The following is a 15,466-nucleotide window of genomic DNA, read 5'->3' as shown; positions in this document are numbered from 1 at the left end:
GGTTAGCTCAGCTGTCACCTCCTTTCCAAAGCCCAGTGCAGACAGCACCAACGCATGTCTGGCCTCCCATGACACCTCTGCCTCCCCTCCTCCACCTTGAGACTTGACCAGGTCCCAGGTTCTGAGCCCTACCTTGATCTTCAGTGACTTCTTCAGTTCCTTAATGACAGTCTCCCGATCCTCCAGCTTCAGTCCCAGCCCCTCAGCATCAGTGATCTCTGCACGAAGGGCTGCAGCCCGAAGTTCAGAGGGAGGAGGCTATGGGGAGAGGGCAGGGTGTGAGGATCCTGAGAGTGAGAGACTGTGCCCTCAGGCAGACAGCCCTGCTCACAGCAATCCCTCGAACCTCCCCACTCCCAGCTTTGGCCTTTCCTTCTTCCAGCCTCCAAAAAGACCTAGGCAGCGACCATTCCCTAACTGCTGGCTAAGGGGGGTGCTTCAGGCTCCTCCTGCCTCAGCCTTGCTCAGGGCCTCCCTGGGTTCTCCTCAGGCCCCACCAGGCCCCTCTTGGCCTACCTTGCTTGGAGGTCTCTCTGCATCATATTCTCCCTCCTGCATGGCCGTGGCCAGCTTGTTCATGGTGGCGATGAGGACACTACATGACTGTCGAAGGCACTCATAGGGGCTGCTGTTTGGGGACCCATAGATCTGTGGGAGCCCAGGAGCCACGTCAGACCCAAACCCAAAACTTTTCCTCTCTCCTTCCCTTCTCCCTCCCCTTTTTTCTTCCCAATCTCCTTCTCATCCTCCACCACATACCTGATCCCCAACCAGGTTAACCCATTTGTCCTCCAAGCTCCCTACCTGCTCGCCTGCCTTGAAGGCCAGTTCTTCCAAGGTGCCAGAGGGCAGGCCCTCGTTCTCAGCCAGAGGGGCAATGAGCTGCGCGGCAGCAGCAGCCACTTCTTGTAGCACAGCCACTACCCAGGTCAGGTGCTTTCGACAGTCCAGAAGAGTATCTGATACCTGGAGCCGGATAGAGGGAGAGGATGGGGCAGTTAAGGGAAGTGTGCCCCAATAGGACTCCCCCCACATAGGTCCTCCCACAGGCTCTGGCCCCACATCCCAGGAGAGACATGTGTCACTCCTTCTGTCATCTCTGCTTCCCCACACACAGCCCAGAGTCCAATTCCACCTGCCCAGACCTGAGATCCAAAACCCAGAGCAGCTGGGATCCCAGGAGCATCTGTCCCTGGCATCCGTCTTCGGATCTTCTTACAGAACTGTCGGATGTCACTACAGGATGTTTCCAGGTCCCGGAGCAGAAGGGACAAGTCTGAGGCCTCCTGCCCACCCTGGATACAGAATGGACACCAAGTCAACAATGAGAAAGGAGGGGAAAGTCCAGAAGGCAAGAGAGTTTGATAAGGGGTAAGGGATGGGCCGAGAAGGGGATGTCAAGATTGAAGGGAGAGGGGGTAGTAGTGAGTCTAGACATGAGGAATATTGGGAAGAAAGGAGACCAAGGTCTAAAACTCACCTGCAGAAAGGCATGAAGCCTTCCTACCTCCACAGCCATGCAGTCTAGTGCACTCTGGGTGAACTGTAAAGACACCAGACACAGCTCATGAGTGGGCAGATTACTTTTCCTTTCTGCCCCCAAGAGTGGTTCTATCAGCCTCCTAGCCCCCATCATCAAACAAGACAGGCTCTCTAGCTCACCTCCCACTATCCTGGCCGAAGGAATCTCTTTATAGAGGGTCTATTTCTGAACTCTAAGTCTGTTCAAAGTTCCTTGCCCCTGTACTCTTACCAGCACCTGCTTGGGGCCCTCACCTTGATATGGTCAGCCAGCTGCACAGTACAGTCCTCAGGTTGCTCAGTAAGATGGATGCTATACAGGTGCTAAGGAAGAAGACCAGACAGACTCAGCCCTGGAGGTCAGACTTCTGCTTATTCTCTTTCCTTTCCCCATCACCCAAGACCCAATGAACCATTACCCTGCAACCCTCTTATTTCCTGCCCTTGTATAGAGGGAATGGGAAAGAAAGGAAGGAAATAATAATTTATTAAGCACCTATTATGTACCAGGTACTGTGTTAAGAGCTTTACAAATATTATATCATCTGATCTTCACAACCACTCTGAAAGTTAGGTGCTACAATCTTTGTTTTACAGTTGAGGAAACAGGCAGATAGCAGTTAAGTGATCTGTACACAGTCACACAGGTAGGAAGTATCTGTGGTGGGATCTGAACTCAGGTCTTCCTGACTCTAGGCCTGGGATTCTATCCACTGAACCACCTGGCTGTAGCAAGGACACTTACTCCTCAAGCTGTAATTCAACTGGGCCTTTCCCTCCCACTCCAGCTTCAAGTCTATGCTACCCCACAGGAACCTTTTGGAAGAGGAAGGCCAATATCTACAGATTGTTGTAATACAGGAGACTGTGGTAAGGGCTTAGAGATCTAGCAGAGGTAGTGGGTGATTTAAGAAGGAAGAATCATTTCAAAGTGAAGAAGGCTTTGTGAAGAGAGTTGCTTCCTGGCAATGAGGGAGGCCTGCAGAAATTCAAGGAAGTGAGAGAAGACGGATGCCATTGAGACAGCCAGAGACAAAGGATATCCTCCCTCTGGGCACTGACCATCCATCCTGCTGACAAAATGTCCCAGAAGTGAGAAGTCTCCTGGGGCCTCCTAACTGGTTTCACACGGGTTAGATCTCTCCCACAGAATTAGCTGATGACTCCATGAAGCCCTCTTTTCCCATTAAAGACACTATAGGTCTTCCAGAAAAGAAGGACAATGACACTGCAGGAGGGGCCATCTACCTTAGCAACCAGAAGGACCAAAGTTTTATGGTCCTCAGAGAAGCCACGGAATCTGTCTGGGTCCCTATTTCCCATATGCCTAGATTAGCCCCAGGACTATTATGAGGAACAGAAGGCAGCAATGCAAAACTATCTGCCACTCATCATTAAAACAAGCCGCTCGATCGAAACAACCCGGAAGCGTCACCCTGCATCTCCAAACTGAGAGAGATTGTAAAAGATGGGAACAGTCAATGTTGAAGGGAACGTGGAAAGACAGACAAATGAATGTATTGTTGGGAACACGTTTGACTATCTGGGAAAGCAATCTGGAATTTACAGATATCCATATCCTGTGGCTCAGAGTATTCATGGCTGGGCACATGCTCCAAAGAGATCGCTGATAAAAAGAAAGACGCTGCATACACCAAAATAGTCATAGCAGCATTTTTTTTTTGGTAGCAAAGAACTGGAAACAAAGTAGATGTTCATCGACAGGGGAACAGCTTCCCCCAGAGTTGTGGTATATAAAGGAATGCAACAGAATATGACTGCGTTGTAAGAAAGATGAGCACAATGGACACAGAGAAGCATGGAAAGACTTCAATGACCTGCTGCAGAGTCATGAAAACACTATAAACAAGGCAATAACAATGGAGATGGAAAGAACCACCATAAAACAAGCAAACAATGTTCTGGCATCACAAAGAATGAACTAGATTCCAAAGAAGAGAGAAAAAGATGCTTCCTTCCATTCCTTTGCAGAGACTATGGTGCCCTAGTGTGGAATATTGCATATATTCATTGTTTCAATGTATTAATTGGCTTTACTAATTTTTTTTCTCTTCTTTCCTCTTTAAAAAAATTGTCAAGGGATAGCTCTCTTCAAGGGGGAAAGAGTGAGATACAGGGAGAAACCTAAGTACAATATAAAAACAAAATACATTATTATCTTTTTTAGAAGACAAGCTATTGGGGACAGCTAGGTGGCTCAGGGGCTTGAGAGCCAGGCCTAGAGACAGGAGGTCCTGGGTTCAAATATGGCCTCAGACACTTCCTAGTGTGTGACCCTGGGCAAGTCACTTAACCCCCCACTTCCTAGGCCTTACCACTCTTCTGCCTTGGAACCAATAATACATAGTATCAATTCTAAAACAAAAAGGGTTTTAAGAAAAAACAAAAACAAAAACACGCTACTGGAACTCAAATTTTTAAAAATACATACAAAAAAGAAAACAAGCTGTTCTTCAGACAGGGACATCCTCTGGTAGCTCTGACTTGTTCATATTTCTGAGCACAGAGCTCCCCCGTCTCACATCTACTTTGACATCCATGCTTATAGTGTGACCTTGGTCAAGTCACTTCCCTACTATGAAGTTCTGTCCATCTCTTGACAGTCTATATTTCTATGAGCTGTCCTCTCTAATCAGGCCAGTTTTCTCCTCTAGACACCCAGCAGTGTGCCTGCTCACCTCCACATCTGCTCTCACTACCTCCACTAACATCTCAGCCATCCTGAAAAGCCACACCTCTTTCAGGAAGCTTTCCCTGCTCTCTCTCTCATCTGCAGTTTCCTCCGCATGGGCAGTGTCCTCATGGAGTCAGTGAGGACCAAGATGCTGCTCCATCACTGGCTTAAGGATCAAATTACACACCAGATGGAATGTGACAGAGAAACATGAGCTATTATCTCTCTCTTCATGGAAATACAGCCTTCTCTCCTCCAGAAGCACTTTGAAGTCAGGGCCCAAAGGCACTTCTCCAGCTCTCTCCCCTCATACTTAGCAAAGACTGTGCTGAACCTGCCTGCAGGATAACAGAGTTTCACCTAGCAAGCATGAGGCAGGAAATGGTCCTTCCCTCCTCCCTCTCAATCCAAAAGGAGAGTGGGGGAAAGGGAGTCACGGGAACCTCTCAGCTCAACAGAACAACCGGCCTCATCACAAAGGACATTACCTCCTGTTCCATGAGAAAAACTATGAAAAACATGGCCCTGCTGTCCAACCTATGGCACACATGGTGGGGGGGTGGGGGAGGTTGGGGGTGCTGCTGCTCCCCTCCCCTCCCCCTCTCCACCACGTCTGAGGTAATTTCTCACATGCCCAGCAGCCCACAGAGAGCCCTTCTTCCCTCCCCTGTGGGGGGAGAGGGAAGTGTGGCTCACATGCAAGTGAGGGTGCAGTTTGGGCACGAGGTCTCTAAAAGTTTTATCATCACTGCCCTAGGGGCAGCTAGATTTCTCAGTTGAGAGAGAGCCAAGCCCAGAGACAGGAGGTCCTGTGTTCAAATCCAGCCTCAGACACTTCCTAGCTATGTGACCCTGGGCAAGTCATTTAACCATATTTGCCTAGCCCTGACCGCCCTTCTGTATCATGCTACTCATGATAGCTGATCCATGTCATTAAGATCCAGGACATACAGCCATCATAGGGGTACCTCCTTGGGCTATTCCCCATACCTGATAGTATTTGATGGCCTTGGTGAGAGGCTCTACGTTGACTGTCTCATCTAACTGGTCCTTGTGCAACAGCTCAATGAGGAAGTCCAAAGAACGCTCGTGGGCACTCATCTCCGGGTAGAGACTCCCAACCTTCTTGTAGACATCCACGCTGCACTGGGCCAGGGCACTGTGGATCAGAGCAGGAGCCCCATGAGGCCAGGGCCACAGAGGGAGGCCAGAGGAGCAGCAAGTCCAACAGGCACTCCCAGTAAGGAGCAGCTGGCAGTCACCAGCTGGAATGAAGGGACAGGACATCCGGCTTAGCTTGCACAGCAGTTTTTGCCGATGGCAGGACAGAGACAAGCAGTCAGACCTGGTGGATTAGGGGTTACTCACTGCTCATATCGATGGAGCGTGGCCTGCAGGAGACTCAGTGAATACACCAGACCAGCAGCAAAACTGAGCTGCTCCCCAGGAGCCCCTCGAAGCCCTGGTCGTTCTGCACAGTTCTCACTCAGATCAAACTTCTCCTGGGCCTGCTTTCTTATTAGCTCTGCCTGTCAGAGAATTGGAAAGGGACACAAGGCTCAACACCAAGACAAAGATACGGTGAGGACCAGCCTCGGAGAGATAGGTGCCAAGGACACTCCCTGGGCTTAGGGCTGAGGCACAGACAAAGAGAGATAACAGGGTTCTGGTTCAGGGCACCAGAGGCACATGGGCAGGAACAGAGAACTTGGGTGTTCATGTGAAGAGTATGAAGGATACTAGTTGTGTGACAAGTCACTTAACTCTCACTGCCTAGCCCTTACTGCTCTTTTGCCTTGAAATCAATATACACTATCGACTCTAAAATAGAAGGTAGGGGTTTTAAAAAAAGAAAGAAAAAAAAAGAGTATGAAGGATATGTGCCAGTGGCCTACCTTGCAAACAAGGCGGGGAATGAGCAGCAAAACAAGGACACAATCATGATCTCCACCAGGCCGAAGGAAGCTGTCTGGCATGAAGGCCGTAAGCAAAGACACGTGCCTATTGGCCTGGGCCACTTCCATTTGCCTCAGCTCCATCTCGATAGCCTAGAGGGTGACAGCAAAGCAGAGAAATAATTTAGGGATCCATAGGCCTCCCCAGGCCAGGGACTTCCCTAAGCACAAGTCCATCCAAAAAAGTAAAGTGCCACTCCTAAGGTCACCCATGGGCCACGGCTAATCTGGGTACAAAGCATGGTCAAATTTCTCTCATTGTCAACACAAGACCAGCCCTTTCTCCTTGTGGCTCCCCAATAGGCCGAGGATATCAGCATTTCTCACTCCTAGATCTAACACCAACCTTGGCATGGGCCTTGGTCTCAGCAAACTTAATTTTGAAGTCAAAGGTCTCAGGGGGTGGCTGCTGCTGCCTCTCCACTGAGGCCTCCTGCTGGTTTGTCAGCTCCCGATTCACATCCTGGGGAAGCAGGGACAGACTATGAAAAGGGCAGGGAATTTTGGAGAAAGAATAGAAGAAGCCTGGTCTAGCCAGGTCAGTTCCATGGTGGGAGTGTGTATGTGTGTGTAAGGTGCGTGGGTGGGTGCACGAACCTGCAGATGGGCAGTCAGCTGTCGATATTTCTTTATAGTCTGCTGGTAGTCAGCAACTGTCTCCTGAGCAGCCTCCACACGCTTCTGGGCCTCTCTCACTCGGGCCCCTGCCATGTCTAGCTGCTCCCGAAGCTCAAGCTCTGTCTCCCGGGCATTCTCCTGTAGTTCATCATTCATCTCATTCATAGCTTCCTGGGAGACACAGGCAGTGTGGAACACTGAGGGTTAAGGGTCAGAGATACTCCCAAGGTTTCTCATGGTTTTCTGAGGGTAGAGTTATGTGGAAATCAAGGATCCCCTCCCAGATGTCTCCCTCAGGGTTTGGAATCAGCAGGAAACAAGGACAAGCTCTCTAAAGTTATCCTCTCTGACTGGTGGGAAAGCCAGAGCAGGAGGCTTCCTTTTCACCAGCTTCTCCCACAGTGTCTGGATTTCTGGATGGAGTGAGAAGCCAAAATCAAGGAAGGGCCCCCAGGAAAGGTTGTGGAATGGGCAGAGCAGAAGTCCAGCTCCTGTCCTCCTCTCACCAGGTCTCCCACAGTCTCCCGCAACTCCCGAACTTTCTCCTCCAGGTTTAGGTTCCTGTCCGTCAGTGTCTCCACCATCTCTTCTGCTCCCAAGGCTGCATCCACCTGTAGTATTGTAGGTGGGGAGTTAAAGATACTTCCAGGTCTGACCTTTCCTGTTAGGTTCCCAGAAGGCAGACACATCATGACCAGCATGTTGACTGGCCATTTGGGAAGATGCTTCCTCACTGTTCCCCAAGTACCAAACCTTACTGGACACTGGACACAATAGGGGCTCAATTCACCTGAATTCAGCATCCATTATTAAGTCCCTACTCTGCTTAGGCTGGGCACCCAAACAAAGAAACCATAAGAAAAGCCTGTAGGACTGAAATGAGGGCTCAGGGTGGAATATTGATGCTGGTACGCCCCAGGCCAGCAGAGTGTTACAAAGATCACCACATTAAGGGTCAAATCTTGGCCTGCTGTGTACTATCTGGGTGACCATGGCTAAGATCCTAAATCTCTCTCAGCCTTAGTTTCCTTATCAATAAAATGCTTCTACAAGACCAGGGAGGACCCTTTTCTGTCTCTAAGTCTGAGCCCCTCTTGGGCCTCACCTGCTCCTTAAGTTCATCAATGGTGCGCTCCGCCTGGCCTAGCTCCTCCTGAAGGCGCTCACGCTGCTGCCTCACTGCTTCCAGCTCAACATTCTTCTTCTCCATGAGCTTCTGAAGTTTGATGTGCTCCTGTTTCTCGGAGGCCGACAGGTCTCGCATTCTGGAGGAAAGGGTGGGAGGCATTACACACAGCATAAGAGGCAGGGCGCCTCCTAGCAGGATCCCAGGAGGATGCTGGGGGCAGGAATAACACTGCAGCCCTACCTCACCAAGGCATCCTTCAGCCGGGCATTCTGTTCTTCTAGCTGCTTGAGCTGGTAACTAGATGCAGCTCCATCAGAACCTAAGGGAAGACACAGAGCACTGACTACCTGGCCTCAGCCAGAAGCACTGCCCCCATGCCCTAACCCCGCCTTCTACCTTCCTGGTGTGCAGACTCCCAGGTCCTAGGCAGGTCTCCTCCCCCTTACCCTTCTCCTCGATTTCAGCCTTGAGGATCTCTAGGTCAGTGGTAAGCTCTTCCAAACGCTCCTTCAAAACCTCCACCTCCTGCTGCAAGGACTCTGCCCGCTCCTCAGCCATCTCCTTGTCCAGAGTGGCCATTTCTATAGCATCTGCTGTGTCAGCCATCTCCTCCATGTAGCGTTCTTTTGCCTCCAAGGCATCTTTTGCTTCCTGGGGAAGTAGATGGGGGTGCAGTGCCATTCGGAGGCCTTAGGCTTTCCCTCTAAGGATGTGCCCCACCTCTTCTGGTCTAGACCCTTGGGCTATTTGCTCCCAGTCCCTTCCCTCCACTCCCATTGCCCAGCCAGCCAAAATGAGCCCTGCCTGGCTGGGCCAGCCCCTACCTTCCGGGCTTCCTTGAGTTTCCGCTGCAGGTCGGCCTGCTGCTCTTGCATCTTGCTTTTCCATTCCTGCACCTGCTCCAGCTGGATCTTGTGCTTCTCAAGCTCTTTTAGTTTAGCCTTGTCTTCCGCACGTTTCAGCCTGAGAGTCTCTAGCTTTTCCTCCAAGTCACGCACCTGGACCCGCAGCCCTTCCTCTTCCTGGGAATAAGCCACAGGCTCTGTTTACTGGGTGCACTCCCCCCCACCCACAGCTCTCAACTTGACCAAGAAGCACTGCTAGCCTGGAGGGGAAGGGGCCAGGATCCCAGCCATATATCAAACCACCTCTAGGGGAGGGAACATAATCTCGAAGTCTCTCCCCTTGGCAGGAGAGAGATGCCCAAGGGATCAGTGATCCTGTAGGAGATGTCACGTACCCAGCCTCTGGGTGAGAAGAAAGGGGATCCTTGTTCTCCTTCCCCATAAACATGCATATGGGGAGGAAACTGCCACTGGGTTGAAGATTACCAATAGTGTGAAGGATGCTGAGATGGAGAAGGGGAACTATAAGCCAAGAGCAGCAGGAAAGCACTGTATCCACGGTCACCTAAAGCCAGCTCTGTGCTTCTAGAGGGCCTGGAGAAATTCCTGGGTCCCTCAGTAGAACAGTTTTCTCCCATGCACCAGGCCTTACCTTGGAAGGGGAAGGCAATGGGGGAGCTGCCCCAGGGGAGGTGAGCGAGGGCGTGGGGATGATGGGGGCTGCCAAGGGTGTCTGTGCTGGGGTGCTGGGTTCACTGCTGCTCATCTCCCCAGTGGAGGCTGAGGCAGAGGCTGAACCTGAGGGGCCTGCAGGGCCACCAGCCCCCGATGCCCCTGAGCTGGTAGGACGGGCAGGCTGCATTGGTGTGGAAGGAAAGAGAGAAAGAAACATTGGTCATCAAGTCAAAGAGAAACCCACTGTAAATGGCAGGGAGAGAGCTGGGCAGTGACACTCAGAGATCTGAAAGACAAAGTGAAAAGGGAAAAAAAGAAGGCATTGGGATGGGGTAAAGAGAAAAAGTATAATGGGGGAAGAAAACAGTTAGACTTAAAACTATAAGAACTGCCCCTTGGGGTCCCACAATCTTCCTCAACCTACAAGCAGTTCTGAAAGAGGCCTCAAGCATCAGTAAGGGAACAATAGTGGCTCTCTCTGCTGATGCTCTCCTCCTCAAGGGACAGGGTCAAGAGCAAGCCCAAGTCTCAGCTCTCCTTCCGTCCTATGGAGATTTAGCCAAGTTTTTCTGACCATATTTAGACTCTCAGGTTGATTCTGAAAGGGAGGAGGGGGACAAGAGGACAAGGCCCCCATTGTTATTTTAATAATTAGTCTGGGTATGGTTTGATCTGAGACATATTCCTGGTTCTGAGACCATAGGAGTAGAAAGTTGTAAGTCATTCATGGGCTTGGCCCCCTTTCACTGACTTGGTATTCAGCTATTATAAAAGCACATATGTCTATAGTACTTCAAGATTCCCTGGGGGCAACTGGGTGGCTCAGTGGATTGAGAGTCAGGCCCAGAGACTGGAGGTTGTGGGTTCAAATCTGACCTCAAACACCTCCTAGCTGTGTGACCCTGGGCGAGTCACTTAACCCCCATTGCCTAGTCCTTATCACTGTTCTGCCTTAGAACCAATACTTAGTATTTGATTCTAAGCTGGAAGGTAAGGGTTTAAAAAAAAAAAGATTTCCTCACAACATCCCTGTTGTGTGGGTAGTATAGGTATTAAATACATCCCATTTTTCAGATAGAGGAACTGAGGTCTGAAGAAGCTAGGATTACTCTTAATGGTTAGGACTTGAAAACAAGCCTTCTAATTCTAAGTCCTAGGCATTTAATTTAACATTCTATAGTCTTCCTTTCTCCCTTTTGGGGCCAGACATTATTTGATCTAGTCACCACCTTCTTCTTTCCCCAAACCTAAAAAGTATGCCTTGGAACAATTTCTCAACTGTTCTGGAAATGATCAGTAATAGCCTCACCCTAACCTTTCCTCCCAAGCCTAAGGCTTTATCTTGGAGTACTAAGGTCCTTCGTTCCTAGGCTCAACGATCCTCCCCACCATAAGAAACATGGATGAGGAAGTCATCCTGGCAGAGGCAAAGCTGATGTCGATATATCCTTTCTTCCTTTCAGGGCAAACTCTAGCTTCCATAGAGATGGACTTTTGACTCCTTCCTCATCCCTTGGATCCAAACACAATCTTGGCCACGACATTTCCCTCATCCTTTCCTCCTGAACCAACTCACATAACAATCAATCACACAGACAGACAGGTACATACACAATCACGAGGAGATACGATGAGTCACAAACATAATCATACATGGCCACACATATAGAGTCATACACACAGACAAACCTACAAAATCTAAGAATTGGAAAAGACCCCAAGATCCTCTAGTCCAATCTATACCATTGTCCAATGGCCCCTGACAAATGGTCATTCAACTTCCATCCAAAAACCTCTAGTGATGGAAGAACTCATCACCTCCCAAAACGGTCATTCCATTTTTAGGCAACTCTAGTTAAGGTGTTTTTCCCTTTGAGCAAACTGAAATCTGTCTCTCTAAAACTATCACCCATTATTCCAAGTTCTGTCCTGAGGCCAAAAACAAGTCTAATCCCTCTTCTACAAAGGGCCATTGGTCTAGAAAGGTCTCAATAGAGCAATCTAACAGGAAGCTGACATCCAACTCCTGCTGAGTATGTCATCAAGACCATATGAACTACATCTGGAATACTGTAAAAAAAGGCAATGATCTCTGAAAGAGCCTAAAGAACAGGAGTAGGGCTACAATTCTAGAAAATAACAAGTGGTAACCATGGAAAACTATTCTAAATAAAATAAAATATGGTATAGAAAAAAAGAAAATAACAAATGGAAGAAAAAATTCATACTGTTTTAGAGCTATACAAAAGTGGAATGGGCTACCCCAAAAATAGTAGATTCCCTCTTAATTGGTGGTCCTCAAGCAAGAAATGTTGAGTATATTGTGGAGGGGATTGTTTAGTTCTGGTGGGACTGGATTTTTCTCTAGTCTCTTCCAACTCTGAGATTACATGGTTCTGTAAAATACTTGAAGATAAGAAACATGGCCCTCCCAAGTCTTCTCTTTGCTCCAATCTCAGAGAAAAGATGGGTCTACTCTTTGTCAAAACTGATCATTTTACTCATGCCTTTAATCTCTTCCTGTCTCTTTTAGGAGCTGGTCCTTTCAAACATGACCCCTCCCTTTAGTTTTCAATATTTCATCTACTGGATCCTTTTCTGCTTTCTACCAATGTCCCCAGCTCTCCCATAATTCCCTATCCGGAAAACCTTCACTTGACCTTACTCCCTAAACTTAAACTAATATATCTTGTCTTAATTTCATAACTAAACTATCAGAAAAGCTTGTCTACATTTGTTACCTCCATCTTCCCACCTCCCACTCACTTCTCAATCCCTTGTCATTTAGTTTTTAATCCTACTACTCAGCACTAACTTCTTACCAAGGTCACCAACAATCACCTTGTCAATAAATTCAATGGTTTTTTCTCAGTTCTCATTTTTCTTGATTGCTTTGCATGATTTGGTGCTGTCCATCACCCCTTGCTTCCAAGTTCTCCACCTCCCTAACCATTCCTTAGCCACCTTTACAGAGTTATCATCAATGTACTACCCGTCTGTGCTTGATCTTTCTCTTCTCCCCACCCCCACCCCATGACTTCATCAGCTTCCACAATAATTTCTAAATAGCTGATTCCCAAATCTAAACATCAAGCCCTTATCTCTCTCTTGAACTCATCTACATCACCAAAGGCCTGCTGGACATTGCCATCTTGCTGCAAAAGTTTCAAACTGTGCATATTTAAAACAGTATTCATGACCTATCTTCTTCCTCCCTCCCCTGACCTTCTGAACTTTCCTATTTCTATGAACACCACTACCCCTCTAGTTACCGAGGTTCAAAACTTAAGAAGCAGGGGCAGCTGGGTAGCTCAGTGGATTGAGAGCCAAGCCTAGAGATGGAAGGTCCTAGGTTCAAATCCGGCCTCAGACACTTCCCAGCTGCGTGACCCTGGGCAAGTCACTTGACCCCCATTGCCCACCCTTACCAATCTTCCACCTATGAACCAATAGACAGAAGTTAAGGGTAAAAAAAAAAAAAAAAAAAAAAACAAAACTTAAGAAGCATCCTCAACTCCTCCTCATTCTATCTAATCCCTTAAATCCAATTAGTTATTAAATCTGACCATATTATTCCCCAGGCTGAACTAGACTAAAAGGTTCTAAGACCTACAATATATTTTTTAAATTTAATTTAATTTTTAAAATTCCTTCTTTTAAAAAACCTTTATAACTTGTCTTAGAATCAATATTAAATATCAGTTCAAGGCAGAAGAACAGTAAGGGCTAGGCAACTGGGATTATGTGACTTACCTAGGGTCACACAGTTAAGGCAGTATCTGAGGCCAGATATGAACCCACAACCTTCTGCTTCTAGGCCTGACATTCCATATACTGAGCCATCTAACTGCTTCAACATACAATATTTTCAAGAAGCTTCACTGGCTCCCCATTGCTTCTAGATGAAATGTAAATTCCTCCAATAGACAATGAAAGACCTTCCCAATCTGCCACCACACTATTTAGCTAGTTGCATTTAGCCCCTTTCATGTGCTCTCCTAACCAAACTGGCCTACTTGCTATTCCCTATACACGATGTGCCATCCTGTCCCTAGTGTTTAGAATGCTCTTCCTCCTCACCCCTGTCCCTTGGAATCCAGATAGAATGCAGCACTCTCCAATAAGAAGACTTGCCTGATTTCCACAGGTGTTAAGGCTCCCCCAACCCAAAACTGCAAGAATGCTCTGCATTTATTTTGTATTGGTTTTTCAGTCTATGTTTTCCTCCAGTAGAATATATTCTCTTTCTTCTCTCTTTCTCTGACTTCATCAGCTTCTACAATTCCACTGTCATTTCTAAATAGCTGATTCCCAAATATAAACATCAAACCTTTATTTCTCTCTTGAACTCTTGAAACTTGAAGGTTTTTTCACTTTTGGTTTTATCTCCCTAACACTTAACACAGTGCCTAGGCATCAATGTTTGTTGAATTCTTTTCACCAAACTAAATATCCACAATTAGGTAAGCCAATCTTCATAGGGCATGAAAGGTCCAAATGAACCCAGTAATCCAAATAGAGCCTGGCCAGAAGAGAGTACAGTGCAATCACCAAACATCCTTCAATCTAGATATTAAGCAAGCAGACTAAGATCGTATTGGTTTTTTGTTTGTCATATCAATTCTAATTTATACTGAGTTCACAGACACTAAATTACCAATCCATTGAAGATCATCTAATGAGGCCTTTCTCATCCTACACTTGTAAAGTCAATCTACTGAATTTCACTATAGGGCATAACATTTACCCCTATCAAATTTAGCCTGACTGGATTAAGGTCTTTTGAACCTAAATTGGCTACTGGGCTCACTGGTGCCATCTTCCTAGATCTAATAGTCCTGATACTCAAATGGTAACCAATTATTATTGTAAACAGGAGGTACAACTAGCTCAGCTAAGGGCTACTTAGCTTTTCAACAGTAGAGGGAGGAGAGAAGATGATAGGAAGGATAGGAAGAAGCCACAGGGCATTCTGTTCCCCTAGGGAGAGAGTCTCAGGACCTGTTGTGCAAAGCAGGAGAGGGGAGAAAAGGGGAGGCAAATAGGGGGGCTCCTTCCTTCCTGTATATGAACATAAAGGCATACACAGTCACTGGGACTAAGGTTGGCCCATACATGGATATTTGAGCTTGTCATAGAGATACAAGACACATGATGATATCCATAAGAACATACAACAGATGCTATCATACATGGACCAATAGACTGGGCCATATACTGTCACGCACAAACATGTACTATAGGAATATAGGATGAGTCATAGGCATACACATATAGCCCATCCCTACCTTGTGAGAAGAACATCAGAGGAACATCCATCCCTCCATTCCTCCCTCCCCTCCCCACAAGAGCTTCTCAAGGCTCATGATAGGCACAGAGAGTATGTCTTAATCACACAAAGAGGTACACAGGGACATAAGGACACATGGTTGTACACAAGGACAGCTACCTCTCCACTGCTCATACCCTCTAAAGGCTCTTACAACAGCCATATCCTTTTCCTCTTCTTGTCTAGAGAAGGAATTCTTAAGCTAGGATCCATAAATTTGTTTGTTTGAATATACTTTGATAACTATTGCAATATAATCAACTTCCTTTTAATCCTATGCATTTTATTTTATGGATTTAAAACCATTCTTTTCAAAAGTAGTACATAGGGTGCTTCCCCAGGGTGCCAAAGGGGTCCATGACACACAAAGTAAAGAAGCTCAAGCTCAGGGCATCTTGGCTAACCATCTCAAATAGTCCTCTTCTAGGAAGTATGCCCCAGTTAACTCTAGGCCCTGAGTGAGTGATCACTGTTTCCTCTACAACCTTGAGTGCCAATTATCTCAGAAATAGATGTAGATGCTGTCAGAAGTAAAAGAGATCTTAAGAGATCATCTTTCCAATCTCATTTATAGATAAGGAAACTGAGGCTCAGTTTTGGTGAGCAACATACACAGTAAATGTCCTCAGTCTTTTGTTGCAACTATCTTGTCTCCTAATCACATACTATTACAGGCTTATACACACATGTCCTGGTATA

At 47.2% G+C, this 15,466-nt stretch overlaps 1 protein-coding gene across 7 annotated transcripts in view; it reads right to left on the bottom strand.

The window, feature by feature from the left end:
* DCTN1 (dynactin subunit 1) overlaps nt 1-15,466 on the bottom strand; it is a 40,694-nt gene that overhangs the window by 3,732 nt on the left and 21,496 nt on the right. For all 7 annotated transcript variants that reach the window (XM_044682181.1, XM_044682178.1, XM_044682179.1 and 4 more), the window contains 17 exons: nt 9,416-9,619; nt 8,743-8,940; nt 8,365-8,569; nt 8,159-8,237; nt 7,895-8,054; nt 7,296-7,400; nt 6,769-6,960; nt 6,518-6,634; nt 6,112-6,264; nt 5,585-5,745; nt 5,207-5,375; nt 1,777-1,845; nt 1,481-1,543; nt 1,146-1,295; nt 805-966; nt 517-648; nt 133-258 (listed from right to left, as the gene is read on the bottom strand). In XM_044682181.1, coding sequence (XP_044538116.1) covers nt 133-258; nt 517-648; nt 805-966; nt 1,146-1,295; nt 1,481-1,543; nt 1,777-1,845; nt 5,207-5,375; nt 5,585-5,745; nt 6,112-6,264; nt 6,518-6,634; nt 6,769-6,960; nt 7,296-7,400; nt 7,895-8,054; nt 8,159-8,237; nt 8,365-8,569; nt 8,743-8,940; nt 9,416-9,619 — 2,445 coding nt within the window. The remainder of the gene's footprint in view (nt 1-132; nt 259-516; nt 649-804; nt 967-1,145; nt 1,296-1,480; nt 1,544-1,776; nt 1,846-5,206; nt 5,376-5,584; nt 5,746-6,111; nt 6,265-6,517; nt 6,635-6,768; nt 6,961-7,295; nt 7,401-7,894; nt 8,055-8,158; nt 8,238-8,364; nt 8,570-8,742; nt 8,941-9,415; nt 9,620-15,466) is intronic.

Source organism: Gracilinanus agilis, chromosome 6, assembly GCF_016433145.1.
Source record: "Gracilinanus agilis isolate LMUSP501 chromosome 6, AgileGrace, whole genome shotgun sequence".
NCBI classification, from domain to species: domain Eukaryota; kingdom Metazoa; phylum Chordata; class Mammalia; order Didelphimorphia; family Didelphidae; genus Gracilinanus; species Gracilinanus agilis.
Note: the sequence above shows the minus strand (reverse complement) of the source record. Positions and strands in the feature narration are given on the sequence as shown.